At 39.3% G+C, this 27,049-nt stretch overlaps 1 protein-coding gene across 2 annotated transcripts; it reads left to right on the top strand.

Annotated features, from left to right (window-relative positions):
- Positions 1-561: 561 nt before the first annotated feature.
- Positions 562-19,811, top strand: LOC107035940 (cyclin-dependent kinase 5 activator 1). Of its 2 annotated transcripts, none has more exons than XM_015253604.1 (4): positions 562-1,058; positions 5,567-5,812; positions 19,258-19,554; positions 19,694-19,811. In XM_015253604.1, exons 1-4 carry the CDS (start codon positions 627-629, stop codon positions 19,787-19,789), a joined length of 1,071 nt encoding a protein of 356 aa, XP_015109090.1. In that variant the 5' UTR covers positions 562-626; the 3' UTR covers positions 19,790-19,811. The 2 variants fall into 2 exon arrangements, with proteins under 2 accessions (XP_015109090.1, XP_015109091.1); XM_015253605.1 differs by having other exon boundaries at positions 19,258-19,616; positions 19,694-19,769.
- Positions 19,812-27,049: the final 7,238 nt, after the last annotated feature.

The raw sequence follows: 27,049 nt of genomic DNA, 5'->3' as shown, positions 1-27,049 counted from the left end.
TCAAAAACAGCCAAAAACACCTCCAAGAAGAACCGAAAAATTTTCAAAAATAAGGGTCACGAGGGTCACGACGAAAAGTGTCTGGAAACCTTAAAAAACAACGGAGAAAACATTCCGAAAAATTTAGTGAGCGAAAGAAAAACATTAATCCCCTGACTAGAGCCGGACTAGGGCCTGACTAGGGCCTGGCTAGCCACGCCAAAATAATCTCAAATCATTCTGAAATAGCCATTTAATCATCTGAAACCCCCAATAATTGGCCGCTAGCTGACGCCTGGTATTCGGTAGGCATCAGGCTGGGAGGACGTTTGAGTGAAGTGGTGGGTCCCGTCGTGGAGGAGGCCATTGAGCCAGGGGATGCAACCCCGCTGACGGGACCCTCGAGGGAGGCCTCGATACCCCGAGCCCCTCCACCCCCACCTCGCATAACAACCCCAAGTCCCCCAAGACCGCCACCACCTCCATCGCCACCTCAGCAGTCCCAACAGCCCCAGCAGCTCCAGGTCCATCTCCATCCGCACCTGACCAAGAGTCACAGTCAGGTGTTGCCACAGGGTCAGACTCAGGGTCAGCATCAGCAGCACCAGCTCCATCATCAAGTGAGCGAGCCCACGCAAAATCCAAACATGGGGACTGTTCTGTCATTCAGCCCCAAGGAGCGACGCTCGTCATCAGTCTATCCACCAACTGGTCACCAACATTCAGACTTCACTCTCAATAACTTCAACTATGAACAGCTGAACAATGCGAAAAATCGGGAGAACAAGAGTGTCACAGCTGTTGCACCGGCACCACAAAACACCAACAACCATTCGTTGCAGAATAATAATATTAATTTGAATAATAATGATAATGCGAGAATTATTTCCGAGAAAAATGCGCTGGAGAAGAATCTCAAGAAGCATTCGTTGTTCATTAATGCACTGTCGTGGAAACGATTTAGCACGACTAATAATAATAAGAAGAAGCTGGATAATAAGAATAAAAACATGACTTTTAGACAGCCACTCGATAATATTCCTATTGTTGATAAGAATAAGAATATTCAGACGCCACAGGTATGTAATATTTTTTACTGTATGAAATACGTTAAATTGAACCTTTACCGTGGGAGAGGCTAGGATCGTGTCGGTTTGAGAGGGTGGGGGTAACTGGGATCAACGCGATGCATCGGGAGTGGGGACTCACTGGCTCAGGTAAAGGGTCGACCTGAAGACGAATGAGTTTTTGATGAATATCTCCGAATCTAAGGAAGATACAGAGGTTTTCATTAGGCCTATTTTTATAGAGAGAGATGAGACGCACAGAAAAGCTTCTTATGAAAATTTCGATACGTCTCTTCGATTCCGGGATATGTATCGAAAAGCATTTTGGGGATTTGGTGAATTGTTTTGGAAAATTAATGAGTCAGAAGAAAATGTTGAAAAATGTTTCTTGTGGTGCAGGAAATTGTTTCACAAAAAAAGATAGTTGAGGAATTTTTGTAAAATGATGCATTCTCAAGATAATTTTGGGATTAACGATGATTTTAATTATTTGCTTCGGTTTTTTGTCAAATACTGCTGGAAATTTTTTTAAATATCTCTGAAATTCGGAGATTTATCGAAAAATATCATAAAACATTTTTTGTAGATTATGAAATTCTCTTTGAAAACGCATTAATGATACTTTTTTATAAATCTACTCATTACCTTCATAATTCAACAATTAACAATTAGTCGCCTAAATATCTTCATTTTTCACGGTGACAAAATACAGAAAAATCTTTTTCACGAATTATAAAACTCCCTACAAAAATATTTCAATCGAAAATTGGCTCAACCCCAACTATCCATCCTAACGCTCATCTCCTCCGACCCCACCCGTTCCAAAATCACCCGCTCGTCTTTTGTTTAAAAAAAAATCGAACAAACCAAACAGTCACTCATACAACTGCAGTTTTCCAGTCTCCAGTTTCCTTGAAACTTGGAACTATCAATTAACAAAATTGTTCATTCATACAAAGGTCCCTCAGTGTTTATTTATCTCAAATGAAACCTCAGGCAAACATGAGTGCACGACGACTATACAATATCGCGTGTGTTCCACCTGTTTCAACCAACGCATCGATGCCAACGCATCGATCGATTCACGGGGAACCATTTGTTTGACCCATCACTCCTTATGTGTAATGTCTACTCATTGGTTACGTTGGTCATAACAAATCAAAAATTCATGAGAACTAGACAATTTTTCATTTTTCGGGGTAATGCAAAGGCTTCGAGTCTCATATCAAATACTTCCCTCTTTATCGTTCATCTGAAAGAGGTTGTTTCTGTAGATTCTTGATTTTCGAGATAAACAATGAGTTGAGTTGAAATATGCACAAAAAAACCAAAGATGATGTTGCAAAAATATTCATTTACGTTACTATCTTGAGTGGAAATTGCTTCAAGTCCACCTGAAGTGCGCTCAGAACTTGATCAAGTTTTTGTAAGGTTCGACTGATCAAGTTTTGATCCAGTTGATCGGGTCCCCAAAAACTGCAGGCGAGTTAAGATCAAGTTTTAGTCAGGTCGGCACGATCAGGTGACGCCTGATGAGAACCTGATCAAGTTTTGATCCAGTAGATTGGATCCCAAAATCTCCCGAGTGGAAATTGCTTCAGATCCACGTGAAGTACGATCAGAGTTTGATCCAGTTTTTGTAAGATTCGACTGATCAGGTGATTTCTGATGACAACCTGACTAGTTTTGATCCAGTGGATCGGATTCCAAAAACTTCAGGCGAGTTTAGATGAAGTTCTGGTAAGGTAGGCATGATCAGGTGAGGCCTGATGAGGGCCTGATCACATTTTGATCGAGTAAATCAGATCCCAAAAAACTTCAGGCGAGTTCACATGAAGTTCTGGTTAGGTAGGCATGATCAGGTGATGCCTGATGAGGACCTGATCAAGTTTTTATCTAGTAGATCAAATCCCAAAAACTACAGGCGAGTTTAGATCAAGTTCTGTTCAGGTAGGCATGATCAGGTGACGTCTGACGAGAACCTGATCAAGTTTTGATCTAGTAGATTGGATCCCAAAATCTGGAGGGGGGCTCAGATCGTGTTCTGATCAGGTAGACATGATCTCGGTCTGAGGTCAAGCCACCTAAACCCAATTTGATCCGATTCGGATTTGATGCACTTGATTTTCATTTGAACGGTGTCAATTGGAGAAAAAATGATAAGATTCGGATCCGGTTCACCTGTCCTTAATTTGAACAAACATTTTCCGAGAATAGAATTTCTAATATTAATCCTCAATTTACTTATGAAGTATCAAACTTACAAGGAAATTATTTTGAGTAGAAAAAAATTCATTTTATCATTATTCATTAATGAAATGGATAAAATTTCAACTAAACAAATTTTCTCTCAGAATATACGCGCAAATCCTCGAGATCATGAATAATTTCGAAGTCAATAAATACCCCGATACAGATCGTATAAGTAAAACAGAGTCCACTGAATAATAACAGCGCGATAGTCCAGTGGTTAAGGCATAGGATTAGCAATCGGTGGATCCCCGGTTCGATCCTCAGTATCGGCAAAAATCATGAGGTTTTTTCAGCAGTAATTACGGTAGGGATTCATTAAGAGAGGCGATCTACAGTGAAAAAATCGAATTATCTTTCGTTTTGAATTAATTATCATTAATAATTATTATTGATTCTAATGGACAGGTCATCCGTTTAGAATACGTTTGGCTTCACCAAATCCAGAGCCGTTACACCTGATCGTCTTAATGAAAAACCACATTACATGACTGATCAGGGCTTGATCAAGTTATCATATCACTTTCTGATCAATCCTCAGGCCTCACCTGATCGTCCTGACTTGGCCCTGACCAAAATTTCCACTCGGGACTATGTTGTTTATCACAGAGATAAAAATACCAATCATAAATATTTCAAAGATAAACCTCTCCAATCTATCATGTACATTATTGGAAAAAACTCCCATCACGAATGACTGTTGAAAACTAAAAAAATTCTATTCACCCTCACTCACAGCTTTCATATTGCCTCAACCCACTGGCTTTCAATCCTCATTTTTTCTGCTGCCCAGGGAAATAAATAATAATTCAATTTTTTTTATTATGCAAAAACGTCGGCTGGAACATCAGGGTATTATAGACACGTGACACATGCACTGTTGACAGACGAACCCGTCTATAACCACATACACGAGCCAAGGACTTAATGTGAGACTATTCAGAATCGGATTGTCCTACTTTTCGAACTACAACGCGTTATTCATGCGACAAGTTTTTTCCCTATGCACATTTTTAGAATATTTTCGATGGTGGGGGGTATAACTTTGTGGAGAATTGCTGAAACTTTTATTGGGGTTTAGGTTTTATTTTTTATTTGAATGTTGATTCAACCTCTGGAAATTTAGGGGATGAAAATTTTAGTTCAGGATGGAAAGATGGGATTATGTGGGCTGAGGAGATCGGGGGATACTGAAATATGTTTCGATCGATAGCCGGGGAAATTTCCGATCCAAAACACTACAATTAACCCTTTTTGCGCGCTACATTGACTACAATATCGGCAAAAATCGGTTTTACCTTGAACAGGAATTTTTCCGCAATATTTGAACAACTGTTCGATGAAATTGAACACAATTGTAGGATTTTGGATCGGAAATTTCCTCGACTGTCTGTGGAACATATTTTTATTTATCTGCGATCACTTGTTCTTGAGATATCGCAAAAATTGTATTTGACAAATCAAAATTATTCATTCACTTTTACTAGAATAAATATTCTTGGTGATAAAGGGGTCGGGGGGTCGTGAAAAATATTTTAATGAATAGCAGAAGAAATTTTCTACTCCAGACATTAAAATTGAAGTTTTTCATGTAATATTCGCTGCATATCGGGAAAAATCGGTTTTACCCAGAAATTTTTTTTTCGCGAAATTCCAAGATTTGTTCAGTGAAAATGAAGTTAATTATAGGGATTTGGATCCACAATTCATCAGACTGTTGGCTGAATTCATTTTTCTTCATCTACGATAATTAATTTTCGAGATATGACAAAAAATCGAAAAGATTCATTGAATCATTCACCATCGTAAAAATTTTGGGGGATAAAATAGGAATTATTGGAGTAGGATGAGGTCGGGGGGTCTTGAAAGATGTTTCAATCGATACCTAGCAAAATTTCTGATCCCAAAATCTACAATTAATTCTCAAAAAAAAAATAACCCAAAAAAATGCTGAATTAATTAATTGATGCTCAATTAATTCTTTTGCCCTCAAAATTCCTTTAAATATCCATCAAAACCGGTATCAGTCCAAGAAACCGTTGTTCCAACAATTACGCCATAAAAAATAACTCAATTGTATGATTTTGGATTGGACAATTTCCTGGCTATGGATTAATCCTACTGCCCTCCAGCAACAATTATCAATTTTCAAGCTGTCGCAAAAAATATAGAAAAAAAGTTTTTAATCGAAATCGACAATGAGAAATTGAATTTCCCTTCAGCATAAAAATTGATAAAAAACAAATAATGATCGATTTATTTGTCAACAGACGAAAGCTCCAGTATCGAACAATAATCACACGACGCACAATCCGAAGTGCGATAAAATAGTCGACAGATCGCAGCAACCAGCTGGACCACGTAAAACAGTTATTCAAGCATCAACGTCCGAGTTATTGAGATGTCTCGGTGTTTATCTCCATGGTAAATGCACACGATTGAGAGACTTTCAAGCTGGTGATGCTGTCATGTGGCTCAGAACAGTTGACAGAAGTTTACTACTCCAGGGATGGCAGGTGAGTCACTATGCGACAGAATACTGTCTAGTGTCGAGGGAAATCCGATATTCCGAAAGCTTGGGGATGGGGAAGAGCACGTTTAAGGGGGACTGTGATGAGGTGCGGAGGAATCATTTATTCGAATTACATGAACTTTCACCTGGCGATAGTTTTCGTGTTGAATGCAAAATTTTTACTCTTTTTCCCGATTTTTCCTGAAAGTTAATCTTCATCCAGAAAAAAATGCTTATTTTGAGGTTTCAACGATCTTCGGAAGTCTCAAGTTGTGACTTTTGAAGGGATGAAGTAGAGATTTTCAATTTTAGCCTTAATGTGAGACTCTCACATCTCAACTTGAGATTTTCAGATGGTTTACATTGAGATTTTCAAGTCTTAAATTCTTAACGTGAGATTTTCAAGTTGAGACTGTTGAACGTCTTAACTTGAGACACTCGAGAGTCTTAATTTGAGACTTTCGAAAGTCCCAATTTGAGCCTTGAAAATCACAATAAATTTTAGTCTCTTGAAAGTCTCAAATTGAGACTTCCAAATCTTAACTTGAGACTTGAAAATCTCTTCTTCTGAAACTCTTAACTTGAGACGCTCACATTTTAACTTGAGACTTTCAGAGGTTTTAAATTGAGATTTTCAAGTCTCAAATTAAGATTTCCAAGTCCTGACCTTTCAACATGAGATTTTCAAGTTATGACTGCTGAAAGTCTTAACTTGAGACACTCGAGAGTCTTAATTTGAGACTTTCGAAAGTCCCAATTTGAGCCTTGAAAATCACAATAAATTTGAGCCTTCTGAAGGTCTTAAATTGAGACGTTCAAATCTTAATTTCAGACTTTTGAAAGTCTCAATTTGAGACTTGAAAATCTGTTTTAGTCTTCTGAAAGTCTTAACTTGAGATTTTCACATCCGAACTTGACATTTTCGGAGGGTTTAAATTGAGATTTCTAAGTCAAAGTCTCAATATGAAATTTTCAATTTGAGCCTGTCGAAAGTCTTAATTTGAGACTTTCGAAAGTTCCAATTTGAGATTTGAATTTTCCAATTTTAACCTTCTGAAAGTCTTAACTTGAGACTATCACATCTTAACTTGAAACTTTCGGAGGAGTGTTCAAGTCTTAAATTGAGATTTCCAAGTCTTCAACTCTCAACTTAAGATTTTCGAATGTCTCAACTTGAGACATTTGAAAGTCTTGAATTGAGACTATCGCAAGTCCTAATTTGAGACTTGAAAATTACAATTTCAACCTTCTGAAAGTCTTAACTTGAGACTTTCATATCTTGAATTGAAACTTTCGGAGGAGTTTTCAAGTTTTGAATTGAGATTTCCAAGTCTTAAACTCTCAACTGAAGATTTTCGAATGTCTCAAGTTGAGACTGTTGAAAGTCTTAACTTAAGACATTTGAAAGTCTTGACTTGAGACTATCGAAAGTCCTAATTTGAGACTTGAAAATGACAATTTCCATCTTCTAAGTCTTAACTTGAGACTTTTTTAAAGTTTTTTAAAGACACGCCCTCCGGCGTTTCTACCAGTGTTCCACTTCAGTCCAAATGAAGCGCATTATTTCATCCAATTACGTGTCTCCAAAAACAAAAATAATTATCTCAATAATTTTTCACAAATTGTTGACCCAAATTCATCGTCTCAAGAGTTCAGGAGGAAATAACTCCTGCGAGTGCATGAAAATATGGCGGATTTCACGATTGAATCGTAAAAAAAACTCTTCATACCGACTAGAACCATCTTTCTCATTCTCGTCGCTCACAAATCCCAACAAGAGCTTTCAATAATGCCCGTGGACGATGGCGATTCCATCCATCGAACTCTGGACTCATCCCCCGGATCTCTACTCACTGACGGACACTAGAGTCTTAATCGTAAATTCCCTTGTCATCGATTCTCGGAAAAGGGAAAAATAAAGCCCGAGGTGGGATTTTCCCTCCCAATCCTCGGGAAAAATACACGAGAATATTTTTCCAATATTTATAGCACACTCTTTCCGATGGGGTGGGCATCTGGGTCTCGTTATAAATATTCCTTTACAATTTCTAAAAATAATTACAAAGGTGGATGTGGAAAAAATCGAAGATGGAGATGAAAAAATGGATTGTCTCGTAAAAAAAAATTTTTCAATTCTTTATTTATTTGTCTTTTTAAATTTTCTCAAACCTTTTATATTGATTTTTTCTTACAAACCCTGATTTTTCGACAATTTTCATTGTGACAAAAAAAATTGTTTTTCTCAAAAAATGAAGAAAAAATTTTTTCATTTTTTTAATGAAAAAAAAAAAAGTTTTTCATTTCCATTTGATATCCTCAGCCCTTTATATATTTTTTTAATACCAACTTCTATTTTTCAACAATTGTTTACAAGGTTTTTTTTTAAAAAAATGAAAATATTTTCTGTTTTTTTAAATGGAAAAATCAATTTTTTTTCTTTTTTTTTTCCTAAAAATTTTTTTCAAATATTTTTTATTCTCATTTTCTTTCCTAAACTTTTTATATTTGTCCATTTTTTTATTACAAATCTACATTTTTTGCCAATTTTTATTATGTCAAAGGAATTTCTTGAATTAAATATTTTGAATTTCTAATTTTTTCAGAAGAAAAATGAATTTTAAGTAATGTTTTATCAGGGATCGACATCAATCATTAGTTTAGTAATGTTATCAGAAGTTACACCTTGCAATAATTGAGGTTTACTGATCTTCATTGAAATTTAAAAAATAATAAAATAATTGATAATTAAAATTTTCAACAAAAAAAATGCAAATAATAATATAATACTATTTTTACATTTCATAAAAGGACTTTCGATTAGCCAAATAATCGTCAATCTTGAAAACTCAATTATTGATTGATAAAATAATTCGGAATTTGAATATTTAAGAGGCATTCCACGCTATTTCAATAGGCCAAAAATTGTTTTTTCCTGGGTTTCGAATATGTTGTAGAGGAGGTTTAGAAAAGTCGGTAAACGCGAGGAAAAAAAAAATTTTTTTTTTCGTTAGTTATTCAATAAACAAAATCTGGTGTACCATCAGGTAAGTAATTGTTTACAGCATCATAACTCGATAAATATCTGTTATATCGAAAAAATGAAAAAGTACGTTTTTACTGCAAAAGAGTGATATATTCATATAAAAAAATATATTTTACAAAAAAATTAAATTTACTGTCGATTTGTTGATAAATAAAAAAAAAATGTTGTAAAAAAAAAACTCATCTCGAAAAAATGCCGAAAAAAATATATTCTATAGAATGCTTATCATGAAATCCGCTGTCCAATTTTCATGGGGTAATCTCATATAGAGTCTGAGATAATAATTATTTAGTGAGGCTGCGTCGAGATAATTTCAACAACCCCGCTGAGTTAGGCCGCAAGTAAGCCGTCAGAGAATCATACTCATTGATTCCTTCGCATGCTATCCCCCGAAATTAAATCAATTGCCGCATTCTGAAACCCTACGAGATTATTTTCTTTTTATAATTTTGAAATTTGTACGGGAATCATTATGACACATAACTTAGGAATAAAAACAACAAAAGGGGAGCTGATGAAGGCAGTATTTAATTGGCGTTATAGACAACGTTGTATTCTTCCTGGTATTCTTACTCATCTATCAATGAATGGAATTCATAGTTTGGGTTTAAATTAATACTTGGAATGTGATAAGGGGTGCGTACCTGGAAACCCCCGCTGTGGTGGCGACGTCACCAACGCGGGGGGGGTGGAGCAGAGGTCAATCTCGAAGACATCAGGTCATTACAAGGACATTGTAAATGGTCGAATTTTATGATTCGCTTAGCCAATGAACGTAAACCTCAATCTTAGCACTAAGTGCATAAATACAGTGTATTCCAGATTTCGATCACATTTGTCAAGGTGACATCGAGACAAGTATTTCGAGAAGATTACGTTGCGAGCAAAATCAGTGGAAGTATGCCTACTTTTAAACTGTGTTGTAACCCACTTGGGAAGAAAAATCATTCTCGCGTAAACAAGTCAATTATTCGAGTGAGTGATGACGTTCGTGAATCGTTTGCCGAAGAAATTGGACATGGCCAGTTTATTTGCAAGTCGTGTCACATAAGTTTGAAGCAGAAGAAGATGGCCAACTGTGTAATGGGCGTAAGTGAAGAAGTTTCGAACCATCTCGAGACTTTCTCCAGATCCAGCGACTCAGGGAATTCCGATGAAGAGTTTGAATTAGATGACGGTGAGCAACGAGAAGTCGCCATACAGGCATTGAATAAAGCTTTACCATCACTGAGTCAGCCTATCATCCCGAGTGACTGGAGCAAACGAAGTGCTGCAGAAAAGAGGAAAACGATCAATGATATTCATGAGGCTATTAGTAAGACATTGGATAGTCTTGAGGGTCACTCTGACACCAGTTGTCTCATTGAGGAAGTCAAACGGAAGCTGGAAAGCGCTAAGAAACCATCAGAGAAAATTCAATTTCTTACAATGGTTTCTAAGACTTGGTCGATTTCCATGATTCAGAAAACCTTCAACGTCTCATATTACACAGAACGTCGAGCTTTCTGGATTCATCAGAAGGAAGGCATTGGAGCTTCTGTTCCGAAAAGAACACGCAGGTCACCGCTCTACGCTGCCCGACGCAGCCTCACTAAATAATTATTATCTCAGACTCTATATGAGATTACCTCATAAAAATTGGACAGCGGATTTCATGATAAGCATTCTATAAAATATATTTTTTTCGGAATTTTTTCGAGATGAGTTTTTTTTTTACAATTTTTTGTTTTATTTATTAACAAATGGACAGTAAATTGAATTTATTTGTATTTTTTTTATATGAATATATCACTCTTTTGCAGTAAAAAAGTATTCTTTCATTTTTTCGATATAACAGATGTTTATCGAGTTATGACGCTATAAACAATTCCCTCCCTGGTAATACACCAAATTTTGTTTTTTGAATAACTTGTGAAAAAAATTTTTTTTTTTTTCCTCCCGTTTAGGAATATTTTAGGGGTTCTTCTACAAAGTACTCAATTTAAATCGAAATCTAAAAAAAATCGATTATTTATTATTGAAATAGCATGGAATGCCTCTTAATCAAAGATTAATTTAATAATTTCAGCATTGTTAAGTGAAATTAACAACTGACCCATAAAAAATTCAACTTGATTGAAAAATTATAACTACGCCAATGTTTGATTTTTTATTTTCATTCTTCCTCATACAAAATTCCATTGAACACGAAAACATTCATATCCCACAACTGCAGGGGTGACATGTGAAGCAATGTGAAGAGGGTCACGTGCACGAGGGGTGTCGGTATGACGACGAGACGAGTGGTCTGTGCGGAGGCGCATTTTTGTGCCCCCGCACAGACACGCGGCCTACAGAAAAAAGAAGAGTTGGGGAGGGGTAAGCCTCGAGGGCGTTTTGTGTGCAGTGAAAGGGGGAGTGACGTTGGCATCACCCCATCCCTCTCTCTCTCTGCACCCCCATCGCCCCATCGCTCGCTCCACGAAAAGAGCCACAGAGTTGGTTCTTTAATTGCCAGAAGGGAAGAGCCACTCGTGCAAGATATTACTCTGCCACATGTACATAGGTACAGATCTCGAAATCACTGAGTAAATATTTATGACGACGAAAGGTCAGAGATTATAGAACTGACGATAAGACCATTATGGAAATGCCGGATTCATTAATGATTTCGGAAGAATCTCTATATTATAAAAATCCAAATTCCTCTGACTTCTGGTGATAAAAATTTGCTACTCGAAATTAAGGCTCGACATTTAAGGGTCATAAGGGTCAAAATAGGGTCACAAGGGTCAAAATAATTATCGTCAGGATTATAAGGGTCACGAGGGTCGGAATCAGAGTCATGAAGGTCAGAATAAGGGTCATAAAGATCAGAATAAGGGTCGCGAGGGTCAAAATAAGAGTCATAAGCGCCGGAATAAGGGTCGCGAGGGTCAAAATAATGATCATCCGGGTCATAAGCGTCAAAATAACGATCACAAGGGTCAAAATAATGATCATCAGGGTCATAAGGGTCGCGAGGGTCAAAATAATGAACATCAGGGTCATAAGCGTCAAAATAATGATTATCAGTGTCATAAGGGTCTAAATAAGGGTCACGAGGTTCAGAATCAGGGTCATGAAGGTTAGATTACGCGTCACGAAGATCAGAATAAGGGTCACGAGGGTGAGATTAAGGGTCACGAGTGACAAAATAATGATCATCAGAGTCATAAGGGTCTAAATAAGGGTCACGAGGTTTGGAATCAGAATCATGAGGGTCGGAATAAGGCTCACAGAGATCCGAATAAGGGTCGCAAGGGTTAAGATAAGGGTCACCAGGGTCATATGGGTCAGATTAAGGGTCACAAGAGTCAGAATAAGGATTATGGCGGTCATTAGTAAGTCATATGGGGACCCTTGTGACCCTTAATCTGATCGTTGTGACCTTTGTTTAGAATCTTATTTATATTAAACACCTTACTTTATTTATATTAGACCCTTTAGTTGTGACCCTTATTCTGACCCTCGCAACCGTTATTCCGACCCTTATGACCCTTATTTTGACCCTTGCGACCCTTAATTTTGGAGACTTTATTTTGAGTACCAAATTTTCATCACCAGAAGTCAATTTGGATTTTTACAATATAGAGAGATATCAAAGTTTACTAATTTCAAATAGAAGTTTTATTTCGCGTTTGAAACTATTATCACTCATATTTCTTTAAGGATGTTCGACACCCTTTTAGCCAAAATTGACGTTGTTTTCATTTTTCTGGCAAATTATCGATGGGAGTGACGTGAAAAAATATAACGATTTTGTGGTTTGTCATTCTTTAATGGCTCACGAAGTTGCGTAGTGGTGCGATAATTTTCATGCGTTTTTTCTACAGTTTTGTGATTCTTTTTAAAAGTTTAGAGAAAACGCAGGAAAATGTTCGCACCACCTTAAAATTTCGTCAGTCATTAAATAATGACAAAACGCAAAAACGTTATATTTTTTCACGTCAATTCCATCATAAGTTTGCCAGAAAAATTAAAAAAACGTGAATTTTGGCAGAAAGGGTGTCGAACATCCTTAACGATTCGGTGAAAATTAATTAAAAAGACCAGAAGCCGTAGTGGCTAACCCTCCTTGAGATGAACGATGGAGAGTGGGATGTCCCTCGTGTGACGTGAACCATTCATATTACCTTGGTAAATGGATGGCTCACAAACATCTGCCACATCATATCAAATATTGCATTCGCCATCTTAGAGTCCATTTCAAGGGCTTCGAAATGATAGATGAGTCGTATTCATTCATGAGAAAAAAGGGAAGACAAGTGGGAAACTGCTTTCGTCTTCATATAGTAGAGCTATTTTTGCTGATCAATAAGCAATGTGCTTCCGAATGGGCTAATTGCACATCTTTTTCTTCTATCGTATATTATTTACCGTTTTATCCTTTTTGTAAAATTCACAGAAAAAAAATATCCTAATGTGGTACATAATATTCTGGAATCAAAAATATGTGTATTCCTGAATCCGGTATATTATATTCTGGATTCCGGAATAATATTCCGTAATCCGGGATACTTCATCCTCATTTCCGGAATGATATTCCGGAATCCGAAATATTGAATTCTCGATTTCAGAATAATATTCCGGAATGCGGAATATTTTATCCTCAATTCTGGAATAATATTCCGGGGACTTCCTCGCATTGAAATATTGTACCTTGCGTCTGTAAGAGGTGGGATATACTGACGACGCGCCGTCTGAATTTAAGTGAGATCGGTCAATAATTACGAGGAGCACTCAGGGAAGTATTTTCGTACGTTCTTTCTCCGCGGATCCGCCCTTTCGGCTGGCAATTGGGGGTTTTGCGAATTATTAGTGGGTTTCAAGGGGCGATTGGTCGTATTTTGGGACATTCTTTCGGGATTTTTGAATTATTATTGCCACCAGCAACCTCCTGCACAGTTTGAAGTTGCTGGGAGGCCATTGAGCTCCTCACTCTGAGGACTGTTCCGAGTCACTATACGAGGTAGAGGTTTGGGAGGCCCCAAACTTGCACTTCGTAACAGTATAATTGTGTCACTTTTTTCTTTTCCTTTCCTTTCCTGTTTCCTCTTTTCTTCGAGTCACTAATTTGACGTACACAATCATCCAGAGAATGAATTTATCCCACTATCGACTGAGAATCCATTTGACAATTATATATAATTATATTCCGGAATATTATTCCGGAATTGAGAACAGAATATCCCGGATTCCGGAATATTATATACCCGATTCGGGATATTTTCTGTTCTGTGTTGAATTATATTTCTTCTTTAATCAATTGTGTTACATTTCTTGGGAAATTTTTTGTATGAATCAACTGAAAGAAGGATACTGTGTATATGAGCAGATCCACGTCAAATCAACAGGACAAAAAAATCGATGGTAGGGATTTTTGTCTGATTATTTTCTTTATCACCGTCTAATTTGCTTTCAATGACTTCATGATTTCCCCAGAATAAATTCAACTTGTAATGAAATTTAAAGATCAAATGGATCTTTCGTTTCGCATTAGTTTTATTTATATCGAAATGTAACCGCATTAGCAACTCGTGTGACTCGGATTACGATAAATTCCGCGTCAATTGTCACGTGGCGCACGTTTCCGAAGCCCCCTGCGTCTCGCTATTTACCACATCATCCTGAATTTGAAGTAGCGCCGGGGGAGGCAACAATAGTCACGTCACTTATAGATATTCATTTACTGGTTTTCTGTTGGAATGTCAATCATCTGAATTTATGAAAGACGCTATTTCGGAATTTCAATCGATATCTATTTCGGAATTTATCTCGCGGAAAACTCGGTTCGGGGAAAAATGTCGAGATAATTTTTAGCAAACAGATCCTGCCAACAAGGAGGATGTTTTGATATTTTCGCTTAAAAGTACTCAATAACGAGACACTTTCGTATCAAAACAAGTGGCAAAAAGCTCTTGTATTGTATATAGTAGTTATTTTTGCTAATAAATTGGCAATATACTTCCAAATGATTATTTTGCACATCACTTCCTTCTATCATGTATAATTCATTGTTTATTTCATTTTACTAAATTGAATAAGATTTCCTTTTACCTGATTTTGTCGGATTTTCAACTTAGTTGAGGGTTATCACCATTATAAGTCTTATTATTCCTTTTTTCTATACAACCAATTGTCTTTTTTACCGTTCTATTTCTCCCCTCAGCCCTTCGATAAAATGTTGATAGAAAAATTTTATTTACACATACTTGAATGAATTTGAAACATCACATTTGACGAAACCATCAGAAAGCTCATAAAAGCATCATTTTCAGGGAAATTCAACAATCATCATAAAAATCAAATCAACCAATATAGCTATCATTCATCTATTAACTTCGACTTAATGGCATTAAAACAAACATTTTAAGCTGTGACTGAATTCATTTGACGCATGATATTCAAAGATATCGCCAGAATTCTGATTTTCAAAAAATACAAAATTTTTGCAAATTTTCAAATAAATCACAATAACGATTATTGCTGTTGCCTTCATCTTCGAACTCGGTCAAAAGGACATCCAAACAAATTTTTTCAGCCATCATTCAATCAATTCAGAACATTTTTTTAGTTATCGTGGGACAACCAATGTTCGAAAAATTCAAAAATTAGAAAAATTAATCGATGAATTAAATTTTAATCAATGGCGATGGATAGGGCTCAACAATACCTACAATTGAAAAAAAAATTAAATTCCATTCGTTCATTAGCGAACAATTGAAGAAAAACTTTATCACACAATTACAAACGGACACGGTTTAAAAATTGCATTTTCGGACTTTTTGAATCATAATATTGAATCATAAACTTAAATTGGAACGATTACAATGCTTCCATGCGGAAGCAAAAAAACAAAAGCAAAAGCTTTGTTTCTCTAACCTCACTCGGGGCTTCCACATCGCCTTAAAATAGAAAGTTCGATTGAATGAGTCACCTCACCCCCAGTGCTCGACGGATCCGGAAATTCCTTCAATTGTCCCCCGGGTAATTTCACATAACTCTCCCATTCAATTCAACATTCATTTATACCTCAAAATAATTAAATAAGATTTGTTACCGAGGGGGTAGTTACTCAATGAATTATTAGTATCCGACAACAGCCCACGCCAATAGTTCGCTCACCCTCGGTCGAAAATATCGATTGGAATGACTCTGGCACCTTCTCCCATTGTCTTTCACCTCGACCGAGCAACTCGACTCCTCGAATCACATTGCGAATTTTTCAATACCATATTTCACCAGCAAAATGAATTCAATTTGATCAACCAACTGAGCGTACACATTTTAATTAGCAACATTGAACATTGGCATCGAGAGATTGATCAATTAATCCCTTCATTAATTAGCAAATTAATTGAATAATTTCATACATTTTTAATCCAAATGGAAATCTATGCTAGTGCACTATATGTCGTCGAACGGCTCGAGGAATAATAAACTCAGAGAGAAAACGGTCTAACGAGTCGTGTAAATATTCGCTCTCGCACCTCATTAGCGATTAAACATGCAGTCGTTAATTAAACATAAAACAACACGGAGTATAAGCTTTTACATTGGTTCACTGTTTTTATCGTCAGTTTAACAAAATGTCAGTTTCATAATGTCTAGGGACATTTATGAAATTTATGCAATTTGTAGACATTTTACGCGCATTTTACGCATTCCTTACGACGGCCATCCCACCTTCTAGGGACATTTATGAAATTTATGCAATTTGTAGACATTTTACGCGCATTTTACGCATTCCTTACGACGGCCATCCCCCCTTCTAGGGACATTTATGAAATTTATGCAATTTGTAGACATTTTGTTAATTAAACGTAAAACAACACGGAGTATAAGCTTTTACATTGGTTCACTGTTTTTATCGTCAGTTTTGTCATAGAAATTGCTGGAGAAATTATGAATATACGTCTCTCTAACCCTTGAAAACAAATTTGTTTTAATCGTTATTTTTCGTGTCGCGGGACCTGAAAAACCCCATTTTCGTGGCGCTGCGCGCCTTTACGACCTTTTACGTCCTCTTTTCGAGTCTCAGTTCGGCATTCTATCCAACCCTATGCATGAGGCTGTGGATTCTACACTGTACCGCATTCGCACTCCTATAGAACATAGAAGGACAGGTGCTCTGCCTTTTTTTTTTAACCCTAGACTGGTCACCATGCGAGGGAATTGCCGCAACACGTCGTTTTATTCACCTTGCCATCGACTGGTTGACCGGAAAAATTTGAGAAAAATTGAATTCGTTAATTGAAGTATCTGAAAAATTCTAGTATTTTTTTTCAATATTCTATCCTTAATTCTGGGAGAAAAAAAATTATTTCCAACAGGTGAACAATTTTTTCCCGTGTTAAATGAAATTGCCTGTTGCGCGACGTTGCTGGGAACTCGCTAAACGCCCCCGGGAAGTATAGAGTGGATTCGGCAACGCTGGAGCCTAAATAACATGGCGCCACTCTCCCGCGAAGGTGAGTAAAGTCGCTTTTTCCCGTCAGGTGACCAGACTAGGGTTAAAGGTGTTTATTGTCATAGTAGCCAAATACAATAAACTGATGGGTTTAACATTTTTCCAATAAACAAAAGATTACTTATCTAGAGTGAATTTATACAAAAAAGTCGTTCAACGACGCGCTTTGCTATGATCTCTATCGGTATGACTGGTGGTGTTGGTATGACTGGTGGTGACAGGTGCTCTGCCAATTGAGCTATTGTGGCCTCCTCCGCATCTCCGAATTTCAAAACTTGTGCATATCGTGTCACTACCCCCACCCTTCCCGTTTAAAGCCGTACTGAATTATCACAATCAAAGACATTTTTCCACCGCTATATTGAACATCTATATTATCCCCTGGGCTACGTCTATCTAAAAATCATTCATCCCAAAAAGCTCGATATCAGACGTCCGCCTCCCCCGCTCATTCTCAAATTGACTTGCAATCGTTTTCCAATGTTTCCCCTCCCACCATCACGAGAAAACAAAATATACAGAGAGGTCAACCGGGCTTGTCTATAGTACTGTAGCAACAAGAGGATACGATATCGGGGGCATCGATCTAGCGCCAACTCTCGGGTCACTGCGAGGCCTCTCCCGCACGATATACAAACTCCACAGCGTATGCATGGTGACCCAGGTCTCCATATACTGAAAATTGTAGACAACGACGTTCAACCGAGCCAATGCACCTCTGCAGCCACCCCCGACTCCCTCCCATTCCCCGAGGTGTTGTAAACACTCGTATTCGCTAGTGTCGCGCGAGTAAATCAGGTCGCACGTTCCAATTCGCTAATGACACCAAGGGCCAACTGTTGTTGTTTTTCTGGGCTGAAGAGGAATGGTTGAACGAGTGAGTTGCAGAGGTGGTGGCGAGAGGGTGGGAGAGGAAAATAAGGGTGTGAATAACAACCAGATGCCCACACGGGGATGACAAAAATGGAAGAGAGTTTATTGGGTTTCTGAGTCGTACTTCCGCCTGCTAATGAGGTGGGCGAATAACGATGCTGTTTTTAGAAGGCTGTTATATGAGGGTCATAAGGATCAGATGTTAATATTCCGATTTTTATATTCGATCCTCATCAAAGATCCTGCTGTTCTTGAGTTTGGCCCTTGTGACCCTTATGTAGCCCTTGTGAGATGTTTGTGAGGGGACTGTTATATGAGGAGCATAAGGGTCAGATGTCAATACTCCGATTTTTATATTCGATCCTCTTGAAACGGTTTTGCTGCTCTTGAGTTTGGCCCTTGTGACCCTTATGTGGCCGAAAGGATCGAAAGACAATATTTATATTTTAGTATCTGACCTCCATCCGAGAATTCTGTTCTTGCGTTTGACCCTCGTGACCTTTATCTAGTCCTCATGAGATCCTCACCAGGGTGCGACTGTAGCATTCGACCCTTGTGCTAAAATGCTCCTTTCGTTTGATCCTTACCTGACCCTCGTCAAACCAACTATTGACAATCAGTCGAATCCCCTACCTTTCATCCGAAGGGTCAAAACTCAATCTTTCGATTTTGGTATTCGACTCTTATGCGAAGGTTATGCTCCTTTTGCATTTGATTCTCGCAACACTTATCAAGTCCTCATTAGATGCTGTCCTTAAATAGCTGTCATGTGAGGGTCATAAGGATCGAAAGACAATATTTATATTTTAGTACCTGACCTCCATCCGAGAATTCTGTTCTTGCGTTTGACCCTCGCGACCTTTATCTAGTCCTCATGAGATCCTCACCAGGGTCAGACTGTAGCATTCGACCCTTGTGCTAAAGTGCTCCTTTCGTTTGATCCTTACCTGACCCTCGTCAAACCACCTATTGACAATAAGCTGAATCCCCTACCTTTCATCCGAATCAACCACATCACTAAAATCTCCATCTTGTCTTCCAGGACGTACCGTTCATCAACCCAGCGAACGTTGTCTTCGTCTACATGCTTGTCCGTGAGTTGGTAGACGGTGAGGAAGCGTCTGAGCGTGAGCTTCAGGCAACAGTGCTCACCTGTTTATACCTAAGCTACAGCTACATGGGCAACGAGATCAGCTACCCCCTGAAGCCCTTCCTCGTGGAAGACAGTAAGGACAAATTTTGGGATCGTTGCCTGCTGATTGTCAACCGTTTGAGCTCAAAGATGCTGAGGATCAACAGTGAGCCTGGCTTCTTCACGGAGATATTCACCGAGCTCAAGGTATATGACACCCCCTGGAGACGTCCTTCACTGAATATGGGCGTATAAAACCCAAAGGGCCTGTACGTAACGCCCCCTCGTGATATACATGTCATAATTATCAAACCTAAAAACCAAAAATTTTTCCAATTTGTCACAGGCCTGCGGAACCGGAGAACGCGGCAGTCTTACTGGGAGTGGCCTCGAACGAAGCCTTGTCGTCTCCGGAGTCGCGGTACCCACCAAGGCAGCTTGACAGAGCTACAGAGAGCTCTTGGATCGGATCGCCAGGAACGAATGCCACATCGAGCCATTCTGACCTACCGCAGAAAAGGGAAGAGCCGCCCTTGCTGCATGACAAGCCGCCAACGGCCCAACAGCCACCAGTACCATCAACCTCGGGTGCAGTACAACATTTGTCATCCCAAAAAGCACTACTGGAACCACCTGGATCGATGCAATTGCAGCAGCGTCGTGCCAGTGGTGGTTTGTCGGGACGATGTCCAGATTGTGGTAAAAAACGTGAGGATGCTGTTTCGTATACGATTGAGGACCTTGATGCTGTCGATGGTGTACCACTGGAGAGCAATTTTCCGGGGCAGGTTTGCACTTGTGATGAGAATGCTACAGCTGTTAGAACACCAGATCCATCACCCTCGTACAAAAAGCCCCATCCTGATTTGCGAAAATATAGAAGCGTTGAGACGTCTAGATGGTCGGGCAATTACTTGGCTCCTGATGATGCTGTCTGTCATCTGTATACGACTGACGATGCTATCTGGGGACTTCAGAATGCTGGTGAAGACACTGAGTACCGGTGGGAGCTGCACACGTCCCGCACCGATGTTGATCTTCATCGAAAGACCAAGTGCAGCTGTCATGATCTCACTCCGGAGGAGAAGCGTCACCCGGGTCGGGGGGACCTCAAAAAGCATCACAGCGCGGAAACGGACAAATGGTCTCTTCGACCTGATGCCTTGGGCTCAGAGCATCATGACCTCAGAAAACACCTGAGTGATGCCTCGGGTATGGCGCGAGAACAGGGCCAGCAGCCCATGGGGAAAACCCTTCAGGTGCCTGAAGTCATGCCTAATCCGAAGCCTCGGTGCACGTGTCCAAAGCCCAAATTCCTGACTCCATCGCCACCTGCTGAGAAGCGAAGTCAAAGATTTCAGGATCAGGAGAACAAGGCCATGTTCTCGAAATCTTTGACTCCGGAGGAATCGTTGCCGGTGCCTGAGAAGAAGCCTGAACTGAAGAAGACAGTGAGTGAGGATGTGCGAGCGCCTCTACCAAAACGAGAACGTGGGCGACTGGTTCAACAACGAGCTATTGAGAAATCCTCCATCAAGAAATGGGAGCCGAAGGAGAAGGTCGTCAGCCCAGCGGAAGACCGGAAGGCGCAGCGATCGAAGTGGGCGGGAATGACGCACTTCTCCCTCCAGCCGGAGAAGAAAGAACTCAAGTATGGCGACCCGAAAAGCAAGAGTCTGAAGGAGCGTCAGAGGTACAGTGTCCGAAGAAGTCTATCACCGGAGCCAGATCCTCGTGGGATTGTCAGAGTCGACAGCCGGATCGTGAAACGCCTGATCTCTCCGGACATCACGATCACAAGCGATGCAAAATGGGCACCGTACGAGGGCTACTCCCCCCTCCCGAACGTGGGAATAAAAAAGAGAGAGCCAAAGCACATTCGGGAGATCAAGTGGACGCCCTACGACGGTTCAGCCTCTGAGCTGAGTATCCTCGAGGTCCCCGAGGAGGCGACTGCTGCCGACGATTACCACATAACGCCGACGTGTCATCCGCCACCTCGAGCGCCAACTATGAAAGAGGAGGACGACGAAGAGGAGCGCGCCCGTTGGAGGTTCCTCAATCAAGTCTCTCCCTTTCCGATTTACCAGGGCGCGTGGAAGGAGATCTCTCCGGAGAGGACCCCACCGCGAACCCCAGAAGATCTGGAGCCACCGATCTGGACGCCAATGGAGCCGCCTTCGACGCCGGTGAAAAGACGAAAGCCTTCGCTCATTGCCGAGCCGATACCGATCCCCGTAAAACTCGGAAAGGAATCGCGGAAGGAGAAGAAAAGGCTGAAGAAGGCGGAGAGCGCCGTCGCGAGGGAGACGACCCTTCGACTGGCTCCACCAACAGTCATCGTCAGGGCTTCCAACGAGGACCAGCACAAGGGCCGTCAGCGCCCTCTGCTGACGCGTTCCAAGGCGCTCCTCGAGGTACCGCGCAAGGGAATCGACATTACCAAGCGATCGCATAGCGAAGAGGTCCCGCGGCATCGTAGCCACGAGACCCATCATGGTCCCAGTCGTGCCAGGAGTGAAGAGTCATCAATGTACCCCTGGAACGACGACGGCGAAGTGAGACAGTACGTCACGACGGTCTAGGACACCTCCACTCATATTTTCTACTGCATTTTACTGCCTGAGGTGAATGAAGAAACTGAACGGGGGAAAATAATTACTCGTAAATTTTTTTTTATCAACATCGACGGCTCGTTCCTCTTTTTGTTACCAAAAGGCCGGTCTACTAAGCCAAAGCGAAGAAAAAACATTACAATTTAAAAAAAAACAAAACAACTCGACATTGACTACTTTCGGCGGCCTACGCTAATATGAAATCATAGCAGAGGGAAAAATATAATATTGTGCGGCTAGGGCGCAGTGGCGGATATGCACGGCCCTGTGTTTTTGCGCCCGCGGCGCATATGGGGGTTTTCGTCACGCCTGCGCAGTAAAGTTGTATTTCGCTGCCTCTTATCGACAGAGAAAATGAGTTTTTCTCTCCCCCATTGGGTTGGAAACACAAACCTGCAGGCGTGATGAAAAAAAAATATTAACAATCTAAACACGTTACTTGCTCAGGGGCGAAAAAATATGGCGCGGCTTGAAGGTGGTAGTCCTGGGGGGCGTAGATGAATTATTTCACGTTCTCAATAATTTGCGGAACGTTAATGGGGGACGAAATGAACATGGTGAGACCCGATCCAGATATGAAGGGCAACGATATAACCAATAAATAGTTAACGAATTTTAGTTGTTGCCTGAGTATTAGTTGGGAGTGGGGCCGATGAATAAATGATTTAAATTAGTATCGAAGATTGTACGAAGTGAGTTAATTATTAATGAATTAATTAGCATTGACAGTTCGTTTGTACGAGGGGGCTGTTTAAAATGAGATCAAGTCATTATTAAAATTTTCGATAAAACTAGGATTATTTATCAGGTGATGAACAATTGCTAAACGATAATAATAAACAATCTAGGATGATAAGTAGACGTGATTTAATGAATGATGATTAATTAATTAATTATAACACTAGGTATTAACTACCGCTCAGTTTGTTATTAATTAACGATTCCAAGTGCAGCGCTGAATAAAATATTTGATGAATTAAATAATTGTCATTCATGAAGTAAATGAATATGGACAAAAATGTGGTGAATGGGGAGATAAAATCGTGATAAAAATTACAAGAATTATTATGAAATTGCGGTATCCTTGGATTGCTCTAGAATCTCGTATAAACTAATGTATAAGTTTACCTTAGGAGGCGGATTATCACTGGTGTTATCCAGTAATTCCGAGCCGGGGTGTGCAATATTAATTAGACGAAAAAAATCAATAAGAGGGAATCGGTTATTAGAAGTTAAGCCAGGTATCAAGGGTAAGTCATTCGATATTTAATTGATAACAATTATTTGAGAATGAGATAATCGATTGGAGAAATGCACTTCTTACTCGTAGGGTTTATTAATCGTACTCTTCATTTACAGTGGATACTCCCTATGATTTTGCTTCTCTAAGATTTCAGTTGGGAAGATTGAATTCCCCCCACTCCTAACGATCCGCTAGACTCTCGACACGTGATAACTCGGTCGGTATGTACTTGTCTCGAGACGCTACCGCATCCCTGAGCTTGATGTGGGAAAGTAGTGTGCGGACTCTTCTGCGCGACAGAAATGCGCAGTAGAACCGCTATCGGAACGGAGCGAGTGAGACAGACAGATTCTCCCTCTCTCTGTTCTCCTTCTTCCTCAGTCCACGCGTCGGCGAAGGAGTGGGGGCTTCCCAATCATTCAAATTCCTAGAATTCTTAGCCTCGAAGCTGAAATCTTGGGATGTCTCAGTGGATACTCCCTATGATTTTGCTTCTCTAAGATTTCAGTTGGGAAGGTTGAATTCTCCCCATCACTAACGATGCACTAGCTCTCGACGCGTGGTAACTCGGTCGGTATGTACTTGTCTCGAGACGCTACCGCATCCCCTGAACTTGATGTGGGAAAGTAATGTGCGGACTCCTCTGCGCGACAGAAATGCTCAGTAGAACCGCTACCGGAACGGAGAGAGTGAGACAGACAGATTCTCCCTCTCCCTGTTCCCCTTCTTCCTCAGTCCAAGCGTCGGCGAAGGAGTGGGGGGTTCCCGATCCTTCAAATTTGTGAAATTCTTAGCCCTGATGCTGATATCTCAGAGAGTCTCCACTGTAGATGGAAAAATAATGAACGGTGAGCACGCGTGTATGATGTTGGGAGATTTTCCAATGATTTAGGTTGTGCTGTCTGTGATTGCGTTATCCTTTCATTGGTAATATTGTAATTTTAGGGCGTAAGTGCGTAAGGACATCACTATTTATCTTTTTTTATTTTACGTCATTCGGGGATTTTTAATATTCTCTAGGAATAGAAGTAGATGAATTAAGCGAAACACGCGTGTAAATTTCATTGAATTGAGTAATTACGTCATCGATGTATATAATATGTATTGATATACATTTTAAGGAGTTTTTGAATGACTGAATGAAGTATTTTGAGGTGTCAACATCGGGTGGCTGATTCATTGATGATCACGCATGTTCATTCATTAGGCATAATTATTGCAATCAGCGGTGGCCATTTTTTAAATTGAAACCAGGAGTTTTGAGGATTCACACTCATGATGATTGTTCCATGTTGATATTTATTTCATTAGATGAATAATTTTTCAAACGACATGAGAAGAATATGAATGTCGTAAATAGTTTTTTCTTCATGTTGATAATTCTTCAATTATCTCGGTAGCAAGTGGTTCTACGGAAAAATGGCAATAAAAGTTTTTTGTTGAAAATTTAATTGGCTACAAGAAATATTTACTGACTTTTTTCTCTATAGTGACTTGTTATCGAGATAATCGCATTTTTCTACTGAGTGAATACATCTTTTGACATTTGCGAGGGGAATGAATTTCAATTGTTTTGTTTGATTGATGTTGAATCTGCGATTTCTGACTCCATAGTATCATCGATACTCACTGATATTGAATTATCTAATCAATTGACTTCACCTATTGCCGAGGGAAATAATACTCCAACGATTGATCCAAAGTGTAAATTCAATTTTGATTTCCCTTACGATTAATTTATCATTTTGAATGAGAAAAAAAATCTACTGGTGATTCGTCGACATATTACCGTCCCGCAGACAACCCCTCTGTACCATGATCCTCTGTGATTGATAAAAATAAGTCTGCGGATCGCTGGTAGCATTTAGGAAAACGAATTGAGTGAAGTTGTACGAAATAAAAATTCGGTGTCGAGAATTATTTATTCATGATTTAATTAAAAGACCAGTGAAAGAATAGGAATATTTCGTGAACTTTCGCCTCTTTTTTTTGTTCAATAATTTATTCCAAATTACGTTGTTCAAAGTGAAAATTTTCGAATCATTTTTTTTATTAAAAAAAATTATTGATTACCCCGATGATTAACCTCTCTTTATTCTCGTCACTGGGGCAGAAGTGGCGCCTCGCGGTGAGTCAACTCCGAAGCGTAGGGAGGTGTGACGTCATTATCCCCTCCCTAGGCGATTTTTTTAATTTTTATGAAATAAACGAAATTATGAATTTACGGAATTTTTCACATTTTGAAATTCTCATACTCCAAACGATTAATTTAAGTAATTTCTTCATTAAAAATCGTATGAAATATTCCTATTGACCAAAAACGAATGAGGGAGGAAATTTAATCATTCATTTTCAGACCTGCAAATTAATCGCAACTTTAGTAACTCTATTCGCATAACCGAGAGGATAAATAATCGGCTGAACCGAAAAAATTCAACGTTGAATAATTATAATAGCCGTAGTTGATATAAAAATTGTCAAGTTTAATTATGATTATATCATATATGAATTGTGATTACATTAATTGTGATTTTCCTCAGTTTATCATTCTTCATTGTTATTGTTTATACGCTTCTTACGATATTTCTAGTCCGACTGACAGTGATTTTTTTGTTAATTTATTTATTTTTAATGGATTGATTTTAATTGGTTAAGGATTGCTCCGAGTCAAGTCCGTTCTCTGCCCCCCCTCTCTCTGTCTCTCTCTAAGCGCCCGACAAATGATTTGTGAAATCGATGGTGAAGAAGAAATTTCTAGAAATTATGACGTTACTGGAAATATTAATCCCCCTGTATAGCGCAATGCCATTATCTGTGCAACAATACCAATATACAATACCCGTAATATGAGGTCAATGTTGATTTGTTTAAATAAATGTAAGTTCGAAAAATTGATATTGGGTTTTTATTATTCAGTTGATCCCTCACACATGGAATTTGTTATTTATCCCCGGACAATCACGTATGAAAACAAGTGGGAAATTGCTCCTGTATTGCGTATGGTATAGTTATTTTTACTAATAAATTAGCAATATGCTTACGAATGGGTTCTCTTTTTTGACATTTTTATTTCAATATTCTCATCTGCTATTTTTTCATGTCATAGTACTATCATCAATCGAATTTCATCAAAATTTTGCGTTTTATTTTATTCTGTCAAATAATTCTACATTCAGATCCACTCAAGACTTGAATTCGTTTTCAGTCCGGGTTTAAGGAACTTCCGCAGTAAGTGTACTTGGTGAAAATTTCAAAATGGTATAAAGACGCAATATTTGGATCATATGTTGTTGAGCACATTCAAAAACTATTCCCAAAATTTCAAGTACCTTGTCCACCCCATTTTCGAGATATACATCGTCAAAAATGAAAAAAACACAAAAATTGAATGTTTGGCGATGCATATCTCAAAAATGGAGTGGACCAGGGACTTGAAATTTTGGGAATATCTTTTTAATGTGGTCAACAACATATGGTCCAAATATGGCGTCTTTATACCATTTCAAAATTTTCACCAAGTATACTTACTGCGAAAGTACCTTAAGGATAATCGGGCGAGGAGGAAATGTGGGAGATGAGGCGGAGGGTTTTTTTTTGTTTTCCTGCAGAAAACGAATCGCTGAACAAAAAAATTTTTCCGATTCGGATCCAAAATTCAGGCAATATTAGGGAGTATCTCCGGTTAATAGTATATTACGTAACCGCTTGCTTCCCGCACGAGTTGCGTATACTATTTTATACCATAAGTGCGTGCGCGGCGAAAAGTGGTCGGAGGGGGGGGGCAGAAGGGGGTCCAGGGACGAAGTCCCTGGTGGGGTCGAGGGGCGAAGCCCCCGGCGGGGGG

This window comes from Diachasma alloeum, unplaced genomic scaffold, assembly GCF_001412515.2.
Source record: "Diachasma alloeum isolate Michigan unplaced genomic scaffold, Dall2.0 Dall_scaffold_00202, whole genome shotgun sequence".
Taxonomy (NCBI): domain Eukaryota; kingdom Metazoa; phylum Arthropoda; class Insecta; order Hymenoptera; family Braconidae; genus Diachasma; species Diachasma alloeum.
This window is presented reverse-complemented; position numbering and strand designations above follow the sequence as displayed.